The sequence below is a fragment of the Larus michahellis genome, chromosome 9, assembly GCF_964199755.1.
Source record: "Larus michahellis chromosome 9, bLarMic1.1, whole genome shotgun sequence".
NCBI classification, from domain to species: domain Eukaryota; kingdom Metazoa; phylum Chordata; class Aves; order Charadriiformes; family Laridae; genus Larus; species Larus michahellis.
In genome coordinates, this window is record NC_133904.1 from 41,782,545 (window position 1) to 41,809,384 (window position 26,840).

General features: G+C 43.4%; 1 protein-coding gene across 2 annotated transcripts in view; it reads left to right on the forward strand.

Annotated features, from left to right (window-relative positions):
* Positions 1-25,068, forward strand: part of RNF128 (ring finger protein 128) — a 41,909-nt gene extending 16,841 nt beyond the window's left edge. For both annotated transcript variants that reach the window (XM_074601387.1, XM_074601386.1), the window contains exons 2-7: positions 10,753-11,000; positions 17,486-17,557; positions 18,157-18,239; positions 20,873-20,969; positions 21,857-22,025; positions 23,513-25,068. In XM_074601387.1, the coding sequence (XP_074457488.1) occupies positions 10,753-11,000; positions 17,486-17,557; positions 18,157-18,239; positions 20,873-20,969; positions 21,857-22,025; positions 23,513-23,631 (788 nt within the window). In that variant the 3' untranslated portion in view covers positions 23,632-25,068. The remainder of the gene's footprint in view (positions 1-10,752; positions 11,001-17,485; positions 17,558-18,156; positions 18,240-20,872; positions 20,970-21,856; positions 22,026-23,512) is intronic.
* The last annotated feature ends 1,772 nt before the right edge of the window (positions 25,069-26,840 follow it).

Genomic DNA, 26,840 nt, shown 5'->3' on the forward strand with positions numbered 1-26,840 from the left:
TTATATCAGTCCTCTGTGTGGAAACTTTCTGGTGTGCCAACTTTAAACAAGGAAAAAAAAAAGCCACACCAAAACCCAACCCACCCTGGCAATAAAAACAACAGAACGCAATAAATAGCCAAATCAGATATGACCAAATCCTGCCCAATTGTCTCTAACACATTGAATGTCAAGAATTTATTGGAGTCCAAAGTAACATTTACTTTGTACTTTTATAAGCACAAAACAGTATCAATTAGCAAACTTGAGTTTTAATTGTGCTCATTTTAAGAAGATGGTACCGCTCTGTGGCAGGCTGAGCAGGGTTTCAAAGTACAGTTCTGTGTGCTTATAACTGCACCTCTCTCTAATCTATATTGACCTTCTGAAAAAGACATTTGATTGGAGAAAAAGAGCAGCATGTGGGGAAAAAGTGCACACCAAGAGTTGGTTTGTTTTAAAGGTGGACCTTGACTTAAGGTAGAACCAGGCTGTTGGGTGGCTTTGGGGTCAGGGTATGGTGGTAACCGTGGAAAGTGTCCTTTGGTGTTAAGCGTTTCCCTGTAGCTGGTAAAGAAGGATTCTTTGCAGGTCAGAGAGCTATTGTGATAATTTTCCTTGGTTTCCCTCTCGTCGTGTAACTCTAGCCTTGAGAAGCACATCACCTGATCTGGAGAGAGTTTATTCCGGGGGAACGCAGCTAAATAATTCTGGCTAAAACAGTAAGAGCGTGTCTCATGCTAACGCGATCTGGTTCAAGTGTAAACTCGCATCAATGGGTGAAAGGGGAAGGAGAGGTTAAATATGTAACACTGCCACTTAACTTGTTCTGCAGGAATTTCACTGAGGTGAAGGCTAATCTCCATATGCTTTGAGGAAACAGTGGATGGCAAAAGCCTATAATGATGCTCTGCCCCAACTTTGTGTGAGGCAGGATCTTTAGAAACAAGCTAGAACTTTGCCGTGATATTAAAAGGCTGATGTGAGCTGTAAAACTCATCCCGGTCAAGGCTGAGACAGAGCAGTAGTCCCACGGCAGGCTGTGCTGAAGCTTTGTAAATGTCGTGTAAACAAATAGTGCACCGTTCCTTTGCCGTGAGTGAAGACTTGTGCCGAGCACATCCGAGGTGAGGAATGAGGATGCAAGGTCTAAGTAATGTCACTTGCTGTCCCATGTTCCCTGGCCACGTCCGGTCGAGCCCCTGCAGATTATTTAGCCCTTCCTACGAGCAGCTCCTTATTGAGAAGGAAGTTGGATGGACCCCCTGTGCCCGGATCGTATTGGCAGCCTGTATGTAGTGCCTGGAGTTCCCAGCTCTTGGAATCTGGGAATAGCTCTTTGATGTGTGTGTGCTGCAACTTTGTCTTTATGTGCTCAGTTCACTTCTCCTGGCTGCCTGGTTTAGAAGAAATGAATGTCACAGCTGTAGCGGCATTCGGATAACCGACCGTGGTACAGAGTCTGGCTGGTGACCCTGATCCCCACCTGCAGGGTATGGTGGGGGTGCAATAGTGAGTTGGGGCTGCCCACAGCACCTGGGCAAGCATGAGAGGCACTGAGCAGCAGGACAGACTAAACAGTGCTACTGGCAGCTTCTGATCCCTGCCCTTGCTCTTTTGGGTCCCATTTAGGTACCTCTGTGCCATGGAAAACTGCAGGGTAGGCACCAACCCTGAGATAGCCTGGAACAGGTCTGTGAAGTGCCCTTGCTCTTTGGGTTTACTGAGCTGATGAAATGTGAAAGGATGGATTAAAATCCTAAGTGACAGCTGTGGTAGCAGAGGCTTCATTGTGTGGGACATATGGCCCTAAAACAATGACGGTGCTTGTTTGCCTCAGTCTTGAATGTGCCAGTGAGCAAAGAGCAGTGGGGCTCAGCACTGTTCCCCCCCCTTGTATCAAATGTGACCTGCCGTCTTTCTGCAGACAGATGCCTTCTGGCTTACACTGTGCTGACTTACATTATTTTACCATTAGCTTCCTCAAACTTGCTGGTTTCCAGCGAGCACTTTAGCTGCTACGAGTACGTTGAGAGGAAGGGATATTAGCTGTGAGCTCTATCTCATCTGAAGAGGGTGAGCAATGTATTTACTAAATCAAAACTGCTGAAAGCTGTTGAGTAAATTCACTGGAGAATTTTCATTAGGGAATGTTGATCGCCGTTTCCCCAGAAGGTTTCAGATGCTGTTTGCTGGATTGAAAGATGATATTTCCCTCTTGCAAGTGCTACTGACCAAACAGCATGTGAAGAGAGCTGTTCTACAGATCTCAGCGCCCTTAATAAGCATACAGTCTTGGCTGCTGTTTTAAAGGCTGATTTCGTGTTCTAAATGTTCTAGGATTTAGGGCCTGGCAGCATTTACATAAGTCTCAAAGGCTCAGAAAGAAATACAGAAAAAAGGGCTGGTAATTGTTGGATCCACTTGGCAAATAATAACTTCTAACACTATTTAAACTAAATGGAGCGCAGGTTGGTTTCCACCTCCAGTATCCTCTGGGGACTCGTGGAAACTCTCGTCATGTAAAACTACATTTGGTCTTGATGTGCTCCTTTAGATACCCAGCCTGTTTGGTAAAAAGTTCCCCCACGTTCCTAGTGTGGAAATCTTCCTTACCCACATTAACTGTTGGGTGACTGTTCTGGAGGGCAACCTCACCAAAGAGTGAATCTCCCTAGATGGACGTGGCTGGTAGCTCTCAAGCAGTGTAGTCCATTAATAAATACAGTGTTGGCAAGGAGCATACGGTGGTATGTGTTCCCAGGCGAAGACTAAGACTGCTGTGGGCATGAGTTCTCCAAAATAGGTGTTTCTTTCATGCAACACAACCACCAGGGAGTTTCTCTGCTCCCTTCCCTTCTGTCCTTACCATGCTGAGGATCTTCTAAGACTCTGTCTCATCTTTAAATTTCATGTAATGTTCCTTCCCCTCCCCCCCTTTTTTTGTTTTCTTTTTAAAGATCTAGCTATTGCATCCTACTCCTGGGTACTCCTGCCAGTTTTTGCAATTTTTTCAAGTATCTCGCTGTTGAATGTTTACCTCTACTTTGGAAGACTTGTATGTTGAGAGGTCAGGCATAGTGCCAGCTGGCAAGTAAAGCAAGCTGAAAGTAGATTTCATTAAGCTTAGGTGATGGTGTGAGCAAGAAGACAGTTCAATCAAAACGCTGGGTCATTAGGGGCTGTTGCTTTAAATAACTGCAAAGTAGCCTGGAAGGGAGGGATTCTTTTATCTTGGTGCCAGGTGATGTTTGGGGTGGAGAGCATGCAGAGCAGGAGAAGGGGGAGGGACAAGCCTTCCTACGTGTCAGCTTATCCAGGCTTAAATTGCTCCTGGAACCAGGACTTCAGTCACTCTCCCCTCTTCCAACGGGGAGAGCTTATCACAGGGCAACAATGGCGTGAGGATGATGTTTCGGTCAGTGTCTGCGATGGAGGATGAGCGCCGGGATGGGTGCTGCTCAGTCAGACCTTCGTTCCTGATAAGACTTGGCCTTGTGCATGTGGGTGACAGCAATCATTGCTTTTTTTTTTTTTTTTTTTTTGCTTTGGTCAGCATCGTACCAGTGATGAGAGCAGAGCTGGTGTGCGAGCGTCTGGTTTGCCAGTGCTCCTGAGGCCGGGCACGGCCCTCGCACCCGGAGCGTGGGGTGGTGCTGAGGCACAGTGGCTTTTGTCTGCAGCACTGGCCTCTCATCCCAGGTGAATTACATCATGTCTGTAATACTGGCTCAGCCTGTGTATGCTGTTAGTTTATTTTCCCTTCTAATGTAGCAGATAACAGTAAACTTGTACCAGCCTGTTTGAGAACAAACAGAAATCCCCCGTTTCTTACTATTTCAATACAGTGAGATAAGCAATATTCAAAATGCTATGTCTTACCTTTTTCTTTAAACCTGATAGATAGTATATCAAATACTCTTCTTACATGCCTGAAGAGCCAGGTGTGCTAATCTGGCAGGATATTCTTGGAGAGTCAACTGACAATGTGTTTCGTGGTAAAGCACAGGAGATGGCTGGATCTCCTACTGCCTTTTTGCTGACATTGGGGGGTTGGAGGGATGGTAGGGGAGTGCTACCTCCTTTGGCTATGGCTGAAGGCACAGCTAGTGCTGATCTTCTGTGCTGCCAGCACCATATCATGTAGCTAAAAGAGATCCAGCCACCATCTGTCCAAAGCCAGGGTTTGTGTTTCATCTCCCTAAAGAGCCTTCAGATAGTGATTAAGCTGGGGTTAAGGAGACGCTATCCTTTTCTTGAGAATTCAACCTCTGAGCCCTGCTTTTTGCTCTTCTTTTTGCATATGAAGCAATCAAAATCAAACGTAATTTCTTCCATTCTGCTTTTTCTGAGCATGTGGCTTATGTGGTGGTCAGCTGGGGCTTTATATAGCTGCGGAAAGGGGGCGTGATGGGTTGTTGCTGTGGTACTTTGAACAGCTCTTGCGTGACTGCATTCTCTGAAGACTTCTCTGCAAGATCATACAAGCACAAAATCCTTCATCCTGTAGTAGTTCTCTGGCAGAACTTACTCAGCTGTAGCAAAATGCCTGCAGCCTTTAATCTGTTAATAATTGCATCCTTCGTTTCTCAGTCCTCTTAAAGCGTTCAGAGGAAACAGTTCATTGGCTGTTTGCTGAATTGCTGTTTAATTCCTTTGTGAAACAAAAAAGGTGACTATTTTAAAAAAAAAATAAATGTCTTCATTTAGCTGGACTCACTCTCTGCCACTGTGATATTAAACAACTTCGATGAGCTAGCCATGGCTAGTCTGTCAGAAAACCTCTCCTACACAGGGCAAGATAATGTTTAACTTTCGGGTAGAAAAGCTATGCTGCTTCCTTTCCTTCCCCTTCCGGTGACTTCTGTGAAACTGTTTCTCTTCAATATTAAAAGCCCAGGAAAACTTAGTGTTGGCTGAACGTTGGGTAAACATACCCAACAATCCTCGCTTGATACCACCAAGTGAGTAGACGAGGGTGAGCTGTGCCGGTTCCTGGGGCGAGGAAGCCGTGGCAGGAGTGTGATGTGGTGGTTGCACAAGGCGCTCTCTGGACGAAGTGAAATAATACTGGCAAAACAAACTCTGGGTGCTTAATTTCACTCTGCTTAAAGATGATGCAACACCTCAGACTTTCAGAAAGGGAGAGGAAAAATTACCGAATTGGATATGTTGGAGCTTGTGTGCGGCATGCTAGCTTTTTCCTTCTTCGGAAATAAGTTGCCTACTTACTGTGTTTTATACCTTCTTTCTTAAAAACTCCTACAAAACTTGCCTTCCTCAAATGTTTTTACTGATCTATGTTGTAGCCAGGTCCGCTCCCAAAGAGGAAAGGGTCCCATCACGCTGTTCTACAGCCCATTCTTGGTAAACGTTGATAGAGACGTTAAAGGGTTTGGCTTTTGCTATCTGAGAAAATAAGGGTCGGTAGAATTTCCCCCAAATTACACTGAGGTTTTAAACTGAAATTAAAGGGTCTTTCATGACTTAACTGAAGCTGAATATGTTTGGTTTAAAGGATGCTTAAACAATGTAAAACATTTCCAATGCCTCAACAAGCTGAGAAACGAATTTTAAGTGAGGCTTGAGAAGCTGACGTGGAGCTGGAGTTCTTGAGTTGGCTTCCATGACATGTAAAGCTATCAAACAGCTGGAAGTTAATTATTCACTGCAAAAAGCCTTGCCAGGGCCTCACAAGAGCCGGAAAAACATACACGGTGTTTGTCAGTGTCACCTCAGAGTATTGCACAGAGAGAATGTTAAATACTTCTCTTAGATTGAATTAACGTTCTCTGTGGTGTTAGGTGGAGTATCGAAGTCAGTGGTAGAGGAGGGGAAAGTGTGCAGAGATGGCAAGTTTCATAACTGAATTTTTTGCCTAAGTTTTGAAGGCACACAGTGTTTTCTGTTAGGTACTAGAATATTAGGCCTTAAAATGGGCTGCACCAGAAAATAGTGTACAATCGTAAAGCTGGCATTGTGGCTAGCAGGCTGAACCAGTTTGGTTTTCTTAGTTGTGGAACTCAAGTGGTAAATAAGAAATGTGGTATTACAATAAAGACTCCTTAAATTCAAACAATTTTGGAAAAAAGTTTCCTTAGATGAAACTTGTTTTCTGGCAGTTAATTAGCTGGGGAACTGAAATATGGCCTTCATAACTTGATGGGGTTTCGCTGACACAGCAGAGATTGAAATTACTGGAGGTGCTCTCTTTCTTCCCCTTTCCAGGCTGTGCTTCGGTTTTATTAAATGCACAATGCCAAAGCTACATTAAGATTAATGCAGGGGCAAAGTTTTCTTTTTTTTTCCGCCCCCTCCCCCCCAACATCTGGAAAAAAAGGCTGAGGTCTGAAAGTGCGACAGCGCAGTTTGACTTCACAGGGGTTGGAGCTCTGAGGAGGAGCAGCCTGCACAAGAAGGCCTGTTTCTTCCCCTCCAGACGTGCGTGGTTTCAACTTGTAGGAGCCTGCACTGGAGTGTCCAGGAGGCAGGATTTAACCCTGGAAACTCGCTTACGAAAGCCGTCTCGGAAGGGATGGTTGCTGTGAATGGGTGAAGCTTGGGCAGTGCCCTGTACTTGTTCTGACGTTCTCGTGCAGTGAGTGGCTCAACTGCGAGGCTGGAGATGCAGGACATGAGGGATAAATTTTAATTATGACTAAGGTAGCATTCAACTTCCATCCCAGGTGAGGAAATCTGCCAGTTTGTTTACACGTATAGCTAGCAGCTGTGCTCTTGGAGGGCTGGTGGGGCCTTCCCGTGCTCCCAAGTAGCACAGAATTCAAGTCAAGACCACAGGCAAGCTCAGTGCCACCATGGCAGAGTCTGGTGGGCAGAACTTTCCTGTAAGTCCGTGTGCTGTGGCTGTAGTCTCTGGGCTTTAATAAATCTTACTTTGCTGTATTTATTTCACCTGGAGTGCTAGTGTAGCTGCCTTATGAAGTTTTATTTTCTCTTTCCATATTATAGACAGGATTTAACAGTTTTGGGAGCTGGGCAGAAAGCCTTCAGTCATGTTGCCTCTAATCTCTGAATCTCCTTGACTCTTGGTGAACTCCAGGCAACCTGGAAGCTGTATTATAACACCTGAAAGGGTGGACAACTTCAACAGGTCCCAACAGAGAAGTGAGAAAGGAAGGCTCATTACTGGATATTAATAATCAATATCTATGGGAAACCAGTTCCCTCTTCATTAAAAAAAAAAGAAGAAATTTCACTGTAATCCCCAGAACAACCTGCTTGTAGTGTTTGTAGAAGTTGTAATTGTACTTGTAATATGCCTGGGAAGGAGGTGGTTCCTCTAAACTGCTACGGCTTCTCATTCCTTCACTTGCATGGGGGAGGAAAGAAAAAAAAAATTAGGCAAATCTGAAAATCCCACCTTCTGTGGGAATCGGCTCGTAGCTTTATTTTCACCCTGAACACACTGTGACAGCACTTCGGAGCTGCTTCTGTGGGGAGAGGGTTTATGATGATAGTTGTGCAAGGAGATATGGAGACCCTGGAGGCATCAGTGCTGTGCTCTAGCATGGATCTACCAGGCAAGTGTTGCCTTGAGGTATGACATAGAGTCCCACCATACTTAGCAGTGGCAAGTAGGGACCTGCTTGTCTGGGACTTAGTCGTATGCAGTGACTCAAAGAGCTAAAGTTCTGGTTATCCTGTATTTTGTGTATACTTAATTTGAATCAGGTAAGCAATGCTTTGCCATACCTTGTTTTGAAGCAGGGGATTTGGTTGGCCCCAAGATCTAATCCTTGCATCGGTGTGTTTTAATGCATGAACAGATTGTGATTTTTAGCTGAAAATTACTGCTGTGAAGGCATTGGTTCGATTACACTGCAGTCTGCTAAGTATTGAGGGGTGACTCTTCTCCAGGACCCACGGTTTGCTTGGTTCAGAGTAGACTTATCTGTAGCACACACAAGAGTAGCCCTGGGTTACAATAATCCCCTTAATGTGAAAAAGCAGGTGTTTACTGTGCAAAAGTTAATGCTCCCAGTTCAGCACACCTCTTGCACATTGCATCTCTCTGCTGAATTGCCAAACCTGTAACGTCACGTTTGGAGGGAGCAGAAGTGCAATGGCAGAACAAGTGAAGCCTTTGCAGGGCAGTGTTTAATACAGGTATTTATATTGGTATAAATAGATACGACTCCACTCTGCGTCTAAGTAAACCTGATACAGGAAGGTACAGCTTTGATCCCAGTCACGCGCTCTCCTTGCGTGCCAAATGTGCTTGTGTCCCAGCTCCTCCCTGCTCTAAGAAACCACTGAAGTTCTTGTCCCTCATCTGTGCCAACCCGTGTCTGCAAAACAGCATCCTTCAGATTTTGACCAGTGTGCTGCCTTGTGATTTAGGAGGCGCCTTCTGCAAAATTCCACGTCTACAGAGGCAGATTGCGTTTGTTGAAAGACTTGAGTAACTTTCCCTCACCGATTTCACAGGAGATGGGAAAGGAGAGAGGCGGGGAAATATTTAACTAAACGGGTTTTGCTTCTGTTTAGCAATGAGCCCATTAATTAGCTAAACAGGCAGCAGCTTAATCTCACCTTCTAATGTCCCTTAAACTGTTACAGAAAGCATTACCTGAACCACAAAAGCTGACGCCTAGGCAAGGAACTTGGGTTTCTGTGAGGTTTTTGCCACGCACAACTGATTGACTTTCCTCTTGCTTTGCTGGAGTCTGGCGGGGGGAAGCTGACAGTTCAGGGCAGCTGCTGTGCTTGAGACACATCTGTAGGTGTCCCCTCAAATAGCTCCTTTCCATTAAGATGCCCAGGCGCTGTCAGGAGCCTCTGGCGAGGTTGGTGGTTCCCAGGCCACAGTAACATGTTTCAGTACCTGTCAGAGCTACCAGCTGACCACTAGCCTGTGTTTGTTTAAAGCAGAGCTGAAATTGAGAGAGAAATCTCTGCTGGGGGGGGAAGTGTCAGGAGAAGCCTTAATACTGTCATCCAGTGAGATCCTGGTGAACTGATTAGGCTGAAACTTAAATGGAAGATTTTTTTCTTTAAGGGTAAAACTTGTTCACAACTGATGGCTTAGTAACTGAAGTGGTTTTGCAGGCTTGATGGTGACATTTCATTAACAGGACTTCCTATACTACATCTTGAATTGCACATAACCACAAGCTATATTTGACTACTGAGACATGCAGAAGCAGAGGGGAATAAGGCAGAGCAAGCTTTTTTGCTTTTTTTGGCAGGCTTTTTATTTTCTTCTTGTCACAGCCTGTTCTTCCAGTTTCTTCCATGCTTATGAAAGTAAGTCACAGCTGCTGACTTGACCCTTGCTTAATTTTTTTTATTTGCTCCTCACACCTGACTCCAGCTCATTTTATAACTGATGTATAAGCCCTAGTTCATCATAAAGGACAGTAGTTGCAGTCTGGCTGATTTATTTCCCCCCCCTCTTTTCTGTGTGATGTACTTCTCATTACAAGGAGCTTTCTGAATAAAAGATGAGTTTAGTCACGCTGAGGAGAGTTGCTAGACATCATGCTTAGCCGTGTTGGATCAAAGGCATTATGTGAACAAGCTGGAAAACTAGTAAGTGCTTTTTCAAATGAGAGCCTTTGCGGTTAAATACCAATTCTGGTTTTTTTGATAGTTGGAAGTTGGATAAGGTTTCTTTTAATGGAGGGGAAAAAAATTGGTCTCCTCCTTGGCTGGGAGGTTAGCTAAAAATAGCACTTCTGTAACAGCCCTTATTCCTTCACCATGCAATATCCATTATGAATGTTGTGCAGCTGATGGTTTAATGCAGTGAGACTCCTGACTTGCTGGTCTTCAAATCCACATTTCTTGTATTTTGTTTAGAGAGAGGCCAATAATGATTGACTCATCTCCGTTTCTCCCTTTTTTTCCTCTTAGAAGTCTCTCTGTTATATTGCACGTAGTATCAAGTGTCCTCAAACACTTACGTGTCACCCAAATGAAAGCAGCTTTGTCTGTACTTGGTGACCAGAGTTGCTTGAAATTTCTTCCGACCATAAAACCCTTGGTTTCTCTGGTGGCTTGTCATGATGTTCAATGGAGTAAATGAAATCAGTTGTTAAAATCTTCATGGAGTGTGCCATCTGCCACAAACTGTTTAAAAGCCAAGCACACCTCAATATTTGCTTCCTTCTGAATTTGCATTAGAAACTCACAACAACATTTCTAGTTCACAACCAAATTTCACTCAAACATTTCTCAACTGCCTTGAAAATACAGAAGCAAAGGCTGATCTATGGCTTTGATTGCTCAGTGTCTGGGGAAGTACTTAGCAGTACTGTCAAATTTAGAAAAGAGGTGTTAAGAAGTAGCAGCGGAGCAGGGAGGGAGTCGGATCCATTACAGGAAGGGTCCTTAAGCCACCAGCTGTGGACCTGGCATCCCTGACCTCCTGGAGATATCACAATCCCTACTGACCCCATTTATTTTTAACTTCATGTAGTTCAAAGGCATGTTAAAATGTAAATCGCCAAAGTGTTGAGTCTGAAATAATGACAATGCGTGTTCTGTATGGCAGTGAGGAGCACTATGGAGAGGAATGGATTCTAAATATGGTTCACTTATGCAGCTCATAGGTAATCGGGGAACTGGACATACCTTTCAACTGAACAAGCACATGGAGATGACACTTATTCCATCGGCTCATGTTGAATCTGCAAATGCTAGTTAGAAACTTTCCAGTCTGTTCTTTAGCACTTGAACTGGAACATCTAAGACAATGACTCTCATACAACACTTGGGAACTGAGCATGGACTCCCCTTCTCCTTTTGCAGGTGCTGAGAGAATCGTTGCAATTATGATTGGCAACCTGAAAGGCATGGAGATTTTACACCGGATTGAGAGTGGCATGAAAGTGACTATGGTCATTGAAGTGGGGAAAAAGCACGGTCCTTGGGTGAATCAGTACTCCATCTTCTTCATCTCGGTGTCGTTTTTCATTGTCACAGCAGCAACCATGGGCTACTTTATTTATTATTCTGCTCGGCGACTCAGGATCGCAAGGGCCCAGTCCAAGAATCAGGTGAGTTTGTGTGTGCCATTGCTTTTTTTTTTTTCATACCCCTGAACCTCCATGCTGTAGAACTTGAGGGCAAAATACTGCTCGAGCACCAAAATTACTGAATTTGTTCATTCTGCAGGAAGAAGTGTGGTCTATAAAATGCTGAGATATATCTTTAAGCAGCCTAAAACTTTCCAAAGAAAAAGCAAAAAGCAAACTGTCTGGAGAAAGCAACTGATCAGGTTTAGCTAACTTTGTCTCCTACAAATTTTACTCCCTGAACTGCAGTGCAGCCGTAATGCTGATGTATTGGAGGCGGTGAGAGCACTAAACTGCTTTTAGCTGACCCTCACACTTCCCACGTCGCACTGCCTGTGTGCTAGCTGCAATGTGAGACACGACTGCAAATGTGGCTGCAAAATGGTGTACGACTTTGGCTGCCTTTCTGTAGACCACAAGTTGGGAAACTGCTGCTTGTTGAAAGCTGCTTTCTGACTGAAAGCTTTACGAGAATTGCAATGACAGCCTCAATTAGGTGTTGGAAAAAAAAAGCACTATTAAATGGTGTTCTTAAGCCCCGGGCAGGGAGTTGCTAATGAGTTAAGTTTCCAAGTAACCCTCTTCTGTGCAGTAATCTGATCAGGTGATGGGACTGTGCTTATGGCTTTGTCTTCAGTCTGATCAGACCCACCTTAGCCCTGAAGTAGCAGGTATTAAGTCAAAAGCCATAAGAGTGAGAATAAAGCCCTGGCATGATGTCTGGTAAAGGTGATGGGCAGCAGCAGGAACAGGATCCGAGTGGCGCAGGCCTTGCCCTTACAGCTGTGTTGCAAAGGGGACCATTGGTATCTGCAGTGCTTCGTGCAGGAGCTACCTGAACTCTGGAAGAAGAGTTTGTTAGAGTCCTCTCCTACAGACAGCAATAGCACGAGCATCTCTCTCCAGCTGGGCTCAGAGTTTGTGAATGATTTCTGGATCAGTGGTTAGATAGTGAAATGACAGACTTCTCTCCCACTGCAGAAGACCTGCCCTGCTGAGCTGCTCTGCTGTCCTGGAGATTTTGGGCACCTTGAGCAAGATCCTTCTTAAATAGGCTGATAAAGCTGGACATAGGTGTTGAAATTCAGGCTTCTGTAACATTTTAGGACTGGCTTCTTTAAAATGCTAACAAGTAGAACCATTGATGTTCTTGGCAGGCAGGCAGACTAGCTAGGGTGAATGACGGCAATATTCCTGGAGTTGAACGGTGGGCTCAAATATTGACCAGAGTTGAATGCTGGGTTCTCTCAAGTAATCACAGAACCGAACTCAGTCGAGTTTGTGTTCTGAAGTCCTGTTGTCTAAGTGCAGTCTTGTGGATGATGGTCAGCTGGCTGTATCCTTACTGAGACTAGAGATCTGACAGTGAGCTGAAACTGTATTTGTGCCTGGTCTAAGCTGTGTCTGACTCAGCTTCTGGACTAGGCCTCCTCTAAGTGCACGTTCTGATGTTATGCCACACCTGGAAGTGATGTGAGGATACGGTAGGGGAATAAGGATACAAATAGTTGAAAGAGCAGTATTGGAAGTTGTCATCTGCCTGTGAGATGTGTCATTGCCACTCCTGGATGTCAAGTGGAGTTGTCTCTGTAGTGCCTTTCACAAGGGATGGCCTGGAGCTCTAACTTGATGCTGTCTTCTTGCTGACATCTGTGGACAGAGATGCACACCGTCTCCTGCTGCTGAGTTCCCTCTTTCATTCCCTGCCATCTACCTTGGTATGAGAACTCTGGTCAATGCTAAACAAACCTGGGCAGGAGAAACTGGGTGCCCTAGAAGCTGGTCTGCAAAAGACATTCTGTATCACATTGCATGAAAATTTTTCCTCCTTTGAAGGTATTTAGCAGAGCAGTTGTGGAAGTCCAGCTCTATTCTGAGCTATCAGGCTTTCAACAAGCTACAAATGTTATTAATGCCTCGGTGGTAGATGGTACTGGGAAAATCCAGTCTGCTTGGCTAGCACCTTCATAAAGTGTTTCTATCTTGGGTTCTGCGTGCACAAGGAATTTACTGTGGATTGAAAAATAACATTGATAAATGACATGCCAGTTCCACATGATTTCAGCTGAAGTGAAATTAAGGAGCCTTAAAATGTGCTTTATAAAGTATAAGAATAGAAGAAAGCGCCTCCGCTGTTGGGGGGTAAAAAGGTACTGTTTTGTAAAAGTGAAACTCAAGACAATCCAGAATTGTTTTCAATTGCTTTCGTACCATGGCATCTAAAAACTGACTTCACAATGATTAGATAAGCAAAGAATAACAAGAAAGATCTTGTTAGTGAAGGTGACCTACTAAAATGTGATGCTACAGTGTTCCCTGGTAGCCAGCTGACTGGATTTTCAGTGTATATCCAAAGTTTGAGACTTTTAACTGCGTTGGCTCTATGAAATACTGAATATTAGTCAAGCAACTTAGCAGCTTGCATGCCAGATGGGGAGCTTTCCTGTCATCATTCAGCCCTTTGCAAACTCGGGTTGCCAGGACTTCAGTCTGTTACTTGGTGGAGTAAAGGGGTGTGCTTTGTCTCCTTTATTGCGCAGATGTTGAAGGGTTGTACATTCTTTTGGGGCGTGCCTTTAGGAAACAGTCAAGTGTGTTAGTTAAGCATTAAAAACTTGCGCTCTTTCAGAAGTGAAGTGTTGCTCTGAATGCATCCCTTTACCCAGTGTTACTACTCTTCAAAGTATCTCTCTGCTTTTTTGACCTTTCCTGTGGGTTTATGTTGCTCTTGTGTGAGGAGTCTCTTAAAGTGTCAGTCTACCACTTGAACCAAACCGAACACTTCTTAAATTGCTCCGAGTGATATGGTGAGCTAATTGTGATATTTGATAATGATGCTCTGCAGCTTGTCTCTTGTTTGTTCGAGTTCCTGAATATTTGGCTTGTTCGTGTGGACTGAGCCACAGCCCCAGGAGAGCTCTGGCCCTGGACTGAAAAGGGCAAGGAAGCTGGAGTCCCAGTTGCTTACTGAGGGGTAGAACAGAAAGAGGGGAGAACATTTTCTAGATACCTCTTCTGCAAAGGCTTCTTGAAAAGAAGAGCCTGGCTAGATATGTGTTTCATTCGTGCATGGGACTAGTAGAAACCCCTGCTTGAATTGGATGGCTGCCAGGTATTAACATATTGGCGATACGTTTTCCCTTTTCTTTTGGCTTGAGAAAAATCTTCAGACTTCAGTGCTTTCTGAAGCAATCTCTTGCTGTATAGACAGTCAGGCTTTTGAAGACCTTTAAACTTCACTGTTTGCCAATACATTTTCTGTGCTTCTTTGTATGACTACTTGCTGCTTCTGGTGAAAGCACTTTTTCTGGACAGCTTGATCACATATAACCTAGGCTTTAAACACGTTCTCCTCTGCAGGCCTTTCTTGAAGGCAGCAGCTGTCTCCTACTCAGCTTGAGCAGGAATTGTATGCAAGTCAGTAGCGTGTAAAACTGTGCAAAGGGTTTCCTCAAAAAGTTGAGTGACTACTGAGAAGAGCCAGTCATGTTGTCTTGCTGTCCAAGTGAGAACATAAGTTTGGTAGCACATCTGTCCTAACTGTGGGTTAAAACAGAGCAGCTTTTTCCTCACCAGCCAGCTAGCTAAACCGTTTACAACCTGCTAGTTCTTATCTGAACGCATATTTTCTTCTGGGCTTGAAATTCAAGTCCCCACCTCTGCGATCTCTTACTGCATTGTGAGGTCTGTGAGGCAGAAGGTGGAAAAACAAGGAAAGTGTGGTAGGTGGCTTGATAACTTTCTAGTCAGCGGCGTACTGGCAAATTCAGTTCCTCAATATATTAACCTTTCTTAATAGTGCAAAATGGCCAGTGATGTTATCAGTGGCCTGGTTTCTAATTTAAGCTCAAGTCTTCACTTCCACTGATTTCATAAAGATTAGATGTTGCAGCTGAGAAAATGACTGAACTAATGGCTTTGAAGGAGGTGAATTGCTCAACTTTGCACAATTCAGAACTGTTTTCATGGCAGTAGCTACCTGTGGGGAAGAAATTCCTTAGCTTACAGGAGAAAACCAGGAGTTCCTGACCTCCTTAGAGCATGCGGGTCTGCCTTGCCGTGACCATGCTCGCAGGGTGCCAGGAGCGCACCCCTATGCAGAAGGGGTCGGAGATAAAATCAGCAGTGTTGGACTTGGGAAGACTGAGGACTAAGCAAATAGCAAACCTAATTTTCCCAGCTAGGTGCCTCTCTACTTCAGAGCCTGGATAGGAGCTGGGACCTGGCCTGTTTTGTAATGTCTTGGTTCTTTTTTTTTTTTTTTCTGCCTCAACTTCGTCAGCTATTTTTTCTAGAGTTGCTGGGTTTTAGACTTTTAACATCATTAACATTTAATGTTTGCTTGAAAAACTTGGCTTCCCAAAATGCTTTGACATTCCAAGCTCGAGTATCCTGGATCTCCTGGTAGGCTATTCAGTAAAAAGCTTCCTCTTGGAACTTTTCTCCACGCCCCCGGAGGGGTGTTCTGCTGTACTTACTAAAATCAATGTTAAAGGTGACTTTGCCATTGGTGCATTTCATGAAGAGCAATTAAACTTGTGCCCAGGTGAAACTTAAATTATTGTTTCAGTAAATTATTAATGATACAGCCAGTTGGGTCCCGTCTAATATGCTTGGCCTGACATTAGATGTGTAGATTAGATACTGATGAGGGAGTACATTCCTAGAAAGTTTAGTTCTCAATTAATAACAAGTAGCAGTGACAGATAGTTCTGGCTGTGTATGAAAAGTACTAACATTGCTGCATTCCTGCTCTGTTGATGTTACTGCATTTGCTGCTGAAACTTTTGGGGGCCTCAGTATTAACTGAGATGAGTATGTGGCTGCCTCTCTGTGACTTCAGTCTGAAATGTTGACAAGAGGAACATCATTCTAAAGTTTACCATAAGTGACATACAGAAACATACATTGATGTCTTCAGCAGAAGAACTTTACAAGCTTCAAAGAAAACTTGACTAGTTCTTGCTCCTAAAAACTATACCTGAAAACTTGTTTGCATGCTTCGCCTTTGGATTGTATGTATCTCTTGATAGTTGTTAATAGCTACCAACTATTAAACTCCTAAAAGGGTGCATATTGATTTTAGGATCCCAAAACAATGCTGATACACAAATAAGTCATTTTGCACCGAAACTGTTTGGCAGGGTCCCAGCAGACCATATAAATTAACTTGTTTGACATTAACTGCTTCAGCACAGGGAATCTTATCCAGACTTGAATTGCCAGTTCTCCCTGAGTTTGCTGGGTGGCAGCAGCAGCCCTGCACCCGCTCGTTCCTTCTGTACCAGTGCCACCAGCACTCCACCTTCATCCCAGAAAAGATTCTTGTAACTGAACTAAAATGCATAAGGGCAAGTAATGCTGGAAAGCTAACAACGTGGGGCTCCTGCACTGAGCAGCTGGATTAGGAAGAAGATTTTTGGTTGGCTACAAAATTTAAGTCCAGTCTGTCCCTAAGACAAGTGCCGTGTTGGGATGGAGCTGCCTGATACCTCTGTGTGCCGAGGCAGTAAGTGCACCAGGGAGGGAGAGGACAGTCGTATTCATGCTGGTGGAACAGCACCAACCTGTGACCTTTAAACAGGGAGGTTGGCTCCTGTGCTAATTAAATACTTTGCAGTGACAGCTGGGCAGCAACAGTTGCCAGGCGAGCTGGGCTTCGGCTGTCTGCTCATCTCTGCCCTGCCATCCTGGCAGCAGCCAGCAAATTATTGCATGAAGGGGAATGCTTCCTCCTCTGCTTTCATTAAAGCTGCCTTGTAATCCACCTGGGGCTAGTCATTTCATTTGTTTCATGCCTTGTGTCATGGGGAGAGGGAGAAATAGCTCCCCCCCAGCTCCTTTGTGCATGTTACTTTGAACCAATATTGAGATAAAACTGCGTTCTTCCAGTTGATGGGAGCGGCCGGTGCTAGGAGGCTCCTGAGCTGGTTGTGTGCTCTGTCAAGCAGTGGTGGCAGAGGACTAGTTCAGGGTGTGCTGGTGGGAGCGGAGCTGATCGGTAAAGAATCTCACCTTTCATCAGGACGTGAGTTTGTGCCAGGAAGTTGTCATAAAGTGAGTAGTTAAAATTATTGATTCTAGGACTCGATGTTCGGTCTCCGGTACTAAGTCAATTTGAAGGCTTCTGTTTGTTTTGGCTAGGTCTAATCTGGTCAAGGTATTACCTTGCATCTTTTCAAAGAAGAAACCCTTGAAATTCCTGTGCTTTGAGAAAAGGTTAGGTAAAAACAAAGCATGTGCAAATACCTTGTTGGCACGTCATCCAGAGTCAGTAACCACATCAATATGTCCTGAAGCTTGGTTTCATGTTGTCTCTAAACAGCATGGTCATGCTTAGTTGGCTTGTTTTGATAACATCAGGGTTATAAAACTGGTGCCTGCTCGCAGTAAGCACCATGGTAAGTATTAGTAACCACCACTTAAGGGGAAAAGACTGTGTTTAACAGGACTGCTTTCTGTTACAGCGACAACTAAAGGCCAGGGCTAAGAAGGCCATCGAGCAGTTACAGCTACGCACCCTGAAGCAAGGGGACAAGGTACGGCTGATGCTATAGTTTCCAGAGCGTTACGGCACACCCCTTGCACAGCGCCTGAGCGTGGTCCCTGGTACTGGAGCCGGCTGCAGAAGTCTCTCTGAGCCTGTAACTGTCTCTTGTGGAGAAGGTTCCTTTTCCAGACCAGGTCCTCCTTTTCCGGGGTGCAAGACTTCCCAATTTACCCATTCTCATAAATCAGATTATCTTTTTAGCTGCTTTGCTTGTAGTCTTGTTGAGGTGAGAGGTCCTAATTTGCTGGCATGGATGCTTAAAGGTAAATTAATATATCTAATCAGCTTCCCTGCCTATTGTTTTAGTAATTTAAACTGGAGGTGGCAGTTTCTAAAGCTCTACAGTAGTGCCTCGAATAATCCAATGGTGGTTTGCCGCTTGACTTCTAAACCATGGGATTAAACTTTCAATGCTTCTGTTAAAGTGTCAGCTTGACTATGAGTAATCCACACAATGTGTTTATAGAAGATTATGTACAGGAGCCGGGATTGCTTCAGCTAGACCCTTTTGTCTGCAGTAAATCTGACTGTAGTTCAAAGGGAGCTTTCAAAGTCTGTTAATGCTGTAAATTCATTTCGCTGCTTTAGGAAACTGGTCCTGATGGAGACAGCTGTGTTGTGTGCATTGAGCTGTACAAGCCCAACGAAGTAGTGCGTATTCTGACTTGCAAGTAAGTTGTCTTCCAAACTGCCCCTTAATCTAAAATCTGGAAGCATGCCTCTTGCCGCTTGTTCCTTCTGCTATGTTAACAAAGCTGATCAAACTTTAATCAAGCTGCTGCACAGCAAGAATTCTTGAATCTCTGTTAAACAGTGTTTCGAACAACAGGAACTGTGTAAATACACGCTTGTAAGTGTGCCCTGTTGGCCTGTGTTCATAACGTCCCCTGTGAGTGGACTGACAAGTGTGACTTGGCAGACCACGGCGCCTCTCCAGGGGATGCCAGGGCTTTTTTAAAGATTTCTTCCTTTGCTGGCGTATAAGATTGTTACCTCCAAATTGCAGATAACTGGCAAAACTATGCCCATTTTTTGTCACTTAGTTTACTGGTTACTAAGAGGATCGTGCTCCCGCTAAACTTGTTAAACCATGCTAACTTTTGGTAGTTTAGAAGAAAGCATTTCTATTCTTGTAAGCATCATCTGAAATAGAGAACAAAATAGAGATATAGCAATTTAGTTTTCTAAAGTTCTCTACTGTAGTATCTCACTGCTGTGCTTCTGTGGAAGCCTGGTATTGTAGCACTAAGATTTTGATTTGTTTGCTCCAAAGACGAGCAAGGAAGCCTTTTCAGGGTTTAAGGAAACTTGTTCTGTGGGACTTCCCCTTGTGCTTGCTGGATGGGACTGCTCTGGCAAAGCTTCTAAAATTAGAGGACTGCAATGTGACCTGCACAATTATTCTTTTTTTTTTTCTTTTTTTGCATGGGAAGAGGTTTTGTAACCCTTGGGGATGGTTACAAAAAAAAAAAAAAACACACTTGGAAAAGTTTTATTGTAGGAAAGAAGAATGTTCTGAAGAATGGAAAAATCTGTAGCTGCTGAGCAGTGTTATTTGTCAAACACTATCAAATCTCAGCTGGGGTTACCTTTGCAATAGGTTACAGTTTAGCCAAAGCTTTCTCTGCTCTCAAGCAGCAGGACTTCTAACCTGTTTTGATATCAAGAGGTTGGCCTGTTAAGGTGTTATCAACAAACTTCCTTGATTTAATGCTCAATAGTTTAGAAAAAAAACCCCAAAACTGAATAAGCTTTCAGGCATGGGTGTTAATGATTATTCAGTTGTCTTGTCAGGTTTATGCTCGTGGGTAGTCCTGCTTAGTAATGAAATAAGTCCCGTGAGTACAGAAGCATTTACACAGGCTGTAGATACTTTTGGCTGATAGGAGACTTGACTTCTCATTATTTTCCTATAAACCCTGCTAATCTTGACATCAGCTTGCAAACAAAGTGTGACTTCCTGGGTTAAGACAGGAGTAACTTCTTTTGAATGTATTCTGTATATACACATCTGCTGCATTATGCTTTGCTCTGAGACTGCTTTTACATACCTTTGTGATGTTTCATTCCTCTTTGGCACAAATGTAACTCTAAGAGGCGCTAGCTTAAGATGACTGCATTGACTTGATAATCTTCACCGGTGGTGATTTCTGCCAGTATCAACCATATTAAATTCTCTCACATGAATTGTTATAAACTGATATTTACTGCAAGAACATACTTGATGTTGGTGGTTGACCTCAACACTGAGACCCTACTTGTTGAAAGCATTTAACTATATCCATGAAAGAAACAAACCATCGAATGCTCCTGTGAGTCACATCAGCGGTATCTAAGTATTTGGGGCGTGTGTATTTGCAGAAGGCATTCTTGTCCAGATAGTCAAACTGAAGGCATTTGTAGTAGCAGAGGTACACATGACCAGTGTTAAGTCCAAGTACTTAAAATAGTCACACATCAAGGAAGTGTCTGGTTGTACTCTAGACATTACGTTGGTGCAGCTGGAAGGAGGTGCTGGTTATGTGGGCTGAATTGGAGAATCATGGATCACACTGGGGCGTAGGATACTGAGCACTGGATGCGGTGATCTCTGCACTTGTCTCATAATAGAGTTCTGATTAACACCGAGCAGCGCCTGTCTGCCTGGCTGTTTCTATTCATGCTGAGGGAACAGGCAGATTACAGGATTTCAAGTCATCCTCCTAAATCTGTGGCCTAATTCAGACCCATTGTGTAATTGAGTTTCTTCACAGAAGCACACATTTGCATCTGTGACGGCTGAACTATATTTATTTTCTCAAGTACACAGCCTGCCAAATACCCACTTGGAATACACAGTGACTGCATATACAAAGTAAATGTGTGGGAGCATAGTTTGTCTTGAGGGCATGAGTCTGAGATAATTTTTCTATGTAGTTTTAACAGAAACCAGTGATATTTAGTCATCTACATGATAGAAATTAACCTTAAAGCTAAGGCTGAGATGTCAATATTTGTATTAGTTAAATTATTGGCTGAGAATGTATTGTATACAGACGTAGGAAAAAAAATAATGCTTAGGACTGATATAGCAAAGATGACCATGCTGAATTCTAGCAAGTTGTGTAAATATAATAATAAGCATAAACCAGCTACAGGTTGAGAGATCAACTATTCATAACTAACAACTAAAACTTGTGGCAAAAATAAGGTAATCCATTCTAGAATGAATACATTCTTGGTGTTTCTTAATGGGCCTTCATAGCTGCCACATAAACAGTTTCCTGGTGTGAAACCTAATGTGTTCATTACCTTCTTCCGCCAGCCATCTCTTCCACAAGAACTGCATTGACCCCTGGCTTCTGGAACACAGGACATGCCCGATGTGCAAATGTGACATACTCAAAGTTTTGGGTGTTGAGGTAAGCCAGTAGTCTGTCTTAGTGGCAGATGCCATTATCAGTATTGTGCTAGTGTAGTGATGCTGATTACTACATGTAAAAACCACATCCTGAGCCATTTCATGCTGCCTCTAGAGCGCAGGTGATAATCAGAAGCGTTGCCATGTCAGTGGTGAGATGCTACAGGACTAATTGGTGTGGCCCCTTTAGCAAAGCCTGCAGTTGACCTGGTGTGAGCTGGTGTCATCTAAAACCTTGGGCAGAATGTGAACCAAAATTGATTGTAATGTATGACTAAAGAATCACTCTTAGCTCTTGTGCTTGCAGCTAAGGATGTTTCTTAAAGCTTCAGGCAGACTTTGAGAACTCATACTGTTCCTGAAACCAGCCTCTATTCAGTTATTAAGTACCTGGTGTCCTTGTAAAGCGAATGTGTTGGCATGTATGCCTTTCCTGGAGTCACATGACTTCCTAGGACACACGCATCAGGAATTTCTGATGTGTTCTGCAACTGCTTATTGTGACAAGTGCCAGGGGAGGATGCTGTTGCCAACACCTGACACTGCCTGGACCAGCTAAAACGTATGGTGGAGTTTGTCTGGGGGAGGGAGATCTGCACTGAGTGGGAGGGGGAATCTGTTTTCTTGATACTGGGCAGTAAAAGGGAAGAGCTGGCTGAAGAATGCAGAAGCTGCATCTGAACTTCCCGCTCAATTAGGCAGCAACTGTTTTTCACCTATGATGCCACCTATGGAAGTTAACAGCAGAGCTTTTTTTTTCAATTTTAAATTATTTTTTTTTCTGGGTGAAAGTTCACTAAATTCCAGTCCTTGCAGGCATTGGTCTCCTGGAAAGATGCAGCCTCCTACATAGTTGTAACTTAACTGTTGCCTCTTTTTTTCACACAGGAGGATGTAGAAGAAGGGGCTGAGTCTGTGCAAGCCACAGTATCCAATAGGACGTCAAATGTCTCTACAGTTAATGAAGAGGATAATCACAGTGAAACAGCATCATCTGGATATGCGTCTGTACAAGGAGCAGATGAATCTGTGCTGGAGGAACATGCACCATCAGAAAGTGCGTCTACTGTTTCATCTGTCTTGCAAGATTGCATTGCGCTTCATTGCTTATGCTGTGAATGAGGGGGGGTTTGCCTTACTAACATCTCACAGTGCTTGAATACCTTGTTTTTCAGGGTAATCTTAATCTCCCGTTTTGTTTTAGCACTTGGTTCTGGTGCTTGGTCTTTGTTTTCAAATGAAGCACAACCTAAATGTGAATTAAGAACTGAAGTCTGTGAAACGAGTAGTTGAAAATCAGAGGCTTACTACTTAAAAGGCCAAAGAGATTCTTCTGAAGATGTCCCTCATCTTTTTGTCTCTTTGGAGATTTCATTTGGATGAGTGAGTGTTGCTTTGCCACCAGATCTGTTTGCTTTAAGTACTTAATTACTTACAGAAAACTTGAAGTCAGTCCTGCTCTAGCTTAGATGATGCAAAATAGAGATGACAAATACTTCAATTGAATTTCAGATTTTGCCAAGGCTGAGTCATCCTTTAACACTTTCAGAGAAGCTTAATTGGAAAAGACTGTCAGCTTTTCCAAATACCTTATCTTTTTGAACAAGATTAAACTAATTGCAAATGTCTTTGTAGTGCTCAACTTTGCCCATATGTGCTCAGTGCTGCTGTTGATTTTAAAAATTGAAAGGTTCCAGGTAAACAAACGAAAGTAACAACCCCCTAGATTGTGGAACAGCCTTGGGAAGAGGAGTAAGTGAGGAAGCTTTCAGAGGTGAAAGTGATGCTCTGGCTGTGTCCGCTTAGATTTCCTGTGCGAAGCCCACCTGCTGAGAAAGCGCAGGATTTGCTGCCTGCCTTCTGTGGGACATCTTGCTCCAGCAAGTGTTGTGCGTACAGGAGTGCTCTGTTTAGGCACCCCAGCAGAGCAGAGGGCACTTCCTATAAGCTAAACATCAGAAGTCAAAATTGCATCCCTGTAAGCAACTGAAGCGATGCTGCATGAGTTGTACGTCTCAGGCCCTTTTGTATTCTCCATTTGAGTGGCAGGGACGCACGCTAACATCAGCTTAACGAGGTTAGTCTGTAGGGAGAAGGCCTTCCTCTCTCAATCAGCCTGTGTCCCACAGTTCATCCTGAACCTAGTCTCTAGAAGTTGCTCCTGATGCCTGTCTTCAGTAGCCCTAAAGTGATACGAGAATTGCCAATCTCCTTGTAGCTGGATTTTGGAGACTCACATGGCCTTCTGCCACTTGAGCACACAACCCAGGCTTGCTCAGCACTGGTGAGAAGTGAACTCCGCAGCTGAGCAGGTACCACTAGAAATGATGGGTAGTGTCAAGAATGGGCTCACAAACTAACGAGGGGCAGCAGAAGAGTGGTAGTTGGAGCATGGCCTCGGATTTCCCACTCAGCAAGAAAAGCGCTGGGAAAAGACCGCTGCAGTAGGCTTGTGGAAATAAAGGAAGCGTGGTTTGCTTTAAGGTAGTAAAGCTTGCCTATGACACTTCTTAATTTGCCTTTTCTTGGTTTTGTTCTGGACAGATGACAACATGCATCTTGTAAACAATGAATCCCAGCCCTCCGCTGTGAATGTCCTTCCACACGTTGACAACCCAAGTTTTGAGGCAGATGAAACAGAAGTTCGTGAAGTCAAGTCCTAAGAACATGCCCAGCAACTTGGTGTAAGCCTTCTGTGAGGAGCTGCCTGCTGCTGTCACGTGGATACCAGATGTTGTAAGACTGCAGCAGAAGAATATTGCCTTGGCAATGCTGAGATCAAATGGACTTGTTCAAATCATAATTGTATGGTTTGCAATTCTTAACTGCATCTCCCATGTGGAATTTAGTTTTAGCACTCTTTGGATAAAGCTGTCTTAAATATAAAGAAAAACATCAGATTTTAACACTAAAACAAAAGTTCCATCTTATGTAAAGCTTCTCTTCAGTGTTTGAGTCATTTAAATAAGGAGAAGATTCTTTGTCGTAACTGTCTCTACTGGGAATTGTTTTGAATTAGGGGTTTTTTTGTTGTTTATTGTTCTAATTCAAGTGGATTTTCATTGTAAACAAATTTGATTTTGATTGGGTCTAATACTTATTTACCAGACCCGGTTTAGTTTAAAGCAACACTGTATTTAATATTTCAGTGCACTAATTTGCTCCTGCCGAGACTTCTATTGTTTTCCCTTTCCAGGAATAATATTGGGAATGATACCAGCACACTTCCCCTGGAGATCAGGTTAACCATCGGAGGATTGCTTATCCTTCTCGCAGGTGCACTAATTTGATAGGAGAAAGTACAAACTAATGCCTGTCAAATTGAATTTTGCCCACAGTGTCTTTGGTTTTCTAGTAAACCGATTGATACTTTACCTCTCAACTCCAACCCGCCAACCACACATTCCTAAAGGGAAAAGAAGAGAGCTTCGTGCTGACAGGCCAAATCTGACTTGCACAATACTGTAAAGGGAGCAATTGTAGGAACTTCTCAAACCTGTTAGACAGTCCAAAAGATCCTCCATGATTTTTGGAGTTATGACCATCTCTAGCACCAGCAATATGCCAGAGTCCTGGCTTTGTGAGTCTGGGATGACTTCAGGAAGACTGAACTAAAGATGAAAAGATAAATTCTTCCCAAAGGATCTGCTGTGTTTTTGTTCAGAAAATGATCCAGCCCCTGAGAAATGCTGGACTGTTGCTGTGCATGGTCTCGCCTGTGTGCTAAGGCTGCAGGGAGAGCTGACGTCCCGTAACCGTAACAGAGGATGGGACAAGTTGTCTGCCATCGGTGGGGAGTTGAACTGGGGTCAAGGAGCAACACGGGGTGCCTCAACAGTAAGCGTAGGGGCCTTGCCCAGTGAAGGTAACTAAGGACATCTTACAGATGCACTTTATTTTTTTATTTCTGTATCTATGGCTTGTTTCTAATGTTAGCAGAACTTTGTCTTAAAGCCCGCAATAAAGTACTATTGAATCTGGAGGGGAAAAGCAATGCATTTTCTTATCTATAGTACAATTAAAATTGTTGTAAATATTTCATGATTTGTATTGAATTTGAATATGAAAATGTAAATAAAACTATATTTTGATGACCCTGACTGACACTAAATGTTGATTGCCAGGGAATGCTAATTGTGTTCAGGGTGCTACTGTTACATGGATTGGGATTGTGTTGAGAGGCTTAAGCCTAGTAGCTGTACTTTATATAAAAGAAAAACCAAGCAGCTTAGGGTGGGTTCAGTGAGCTGCTTGGTATCCCTCTGAACTCTTCTTCTAGGCATGTTCAGCACAAGGCAGTCTCACGTGAACTCTTCAGATCAGACAGGCTCCATCTCGCTTTCCTCTGCCAGGTTGCTCAGCATCCCTCCCTTACTCAAAAGTTTACGCTTGCTTTGTAAGATGAAGCATTTTAAAAACAATCAAGTGCCCTTTGTTCTGCATTATATTATTAGATGGAGTAAAAAATTGTCTCTCCCTGGCCAGTTAGGTAGTAGTTAATCTTGTGCTTCTTTTTAGCTCAGTTCCCAGCCTAGTCTAGGAAGTGTGGGTTGGTTCTGGGCTCAAACTGCGAAGCTGAGTATAATTGGACTTTACTCTGAAGCTGTATTTTGCTGTGATCACATTTCTGTTCTACATCTGAAGTGCAGAGCAGAGAAAGGAACAGTCAAGCAGTAAATATACAACCCCTGAACACTTAATTTAATTTTCATTTCAAAAAGCTTTTATAAATTTATTGTGGCGTGGAAGCTGTAACATAGTAGAATTTCATGATGATATGCTCTCATGAAATCATCTGCCATCTGTGTTTAATAGGAACAAGATTTGACCTTCCCAAAAAAAAAAAAAAGGGTGTGGGGTGGGGATGGAATTCTGATCAATTCAATACATTGAAAAGTGCTTTGGCACTTTTATTTTTTGTTCCAAAGCGTTGCTTTGTTTATAGGATTCAAGCTTTTTTATTTACTGTCTTTTAAGAGCAATAAACCTGATGTTATTCCAGTACTGATATTTCTAAGGGTAAGGTGGATACACAGCATTTTCTCAAGGAATGCACCTGTGGGGGATGCAGCAGTTCATGTCAGTGAAATCCTACTCCTGTAGGATCAGATGAAGCGTATGTGTGCTGTAAAGATGTGGACTTGCTTGGAGCTTGTCCTGGTTTCAGCTGGGATTAAGTTAATTTTCTTTCTAGTAGTTGTTGTGTTTTGGATTTAGTATGAGAATAATGCTGGTAACATTGTTTTAGTTGTTGCTAAGTAATGTTTGCCTTAGTCAAGGAATTTTTCAGCTTCCCATAGAAGCTGAGAGGGAGGGTAGATGGGACAAGCTGGCCAAAGGAATATTCTGTACCATAGACACCATGCTCAGTCTAGAAATGGGGGTTGGTTGGGGGACAGGAATCGGTGATCGCTGCTTGGGATGGGCTGGGCAAACAGTCATTGGGTTGTGAGAGCAACTTGTGTCATATCACTTGATTTTTGTATATTCTTTTACCATTATTATTATCATTATGATTTTCCTCTTGTGTGACTGTTCTATTAAACTGTCTGTCTCAACCCATGAGGTTTTTCCCCCCCTCCTTTTCTCCTTCTCTCTGTCCTAGTGGTGGTGGGGGAGTTAGTGAGTGGCTGCGTCGTCGTAGTTGCTAGCTGGGGTTAAACCATGGCAGACTAATTTCTAGGCTTTTAAGATTCTTCTATCAAATGTGAAGTACTGCTAAAGGAATAAATACAGCCCTTGTATCTGAACAGTGTTTCAGTTACTGCTACACAGAAGAGTTTAATGCTTCTCTGGTTTCGCAGCTTAACCTGCTATGTTCTTGTGTGTGCTGATTTATTTGTAAATATTAGCTATGCAAGGGGTATTGTTT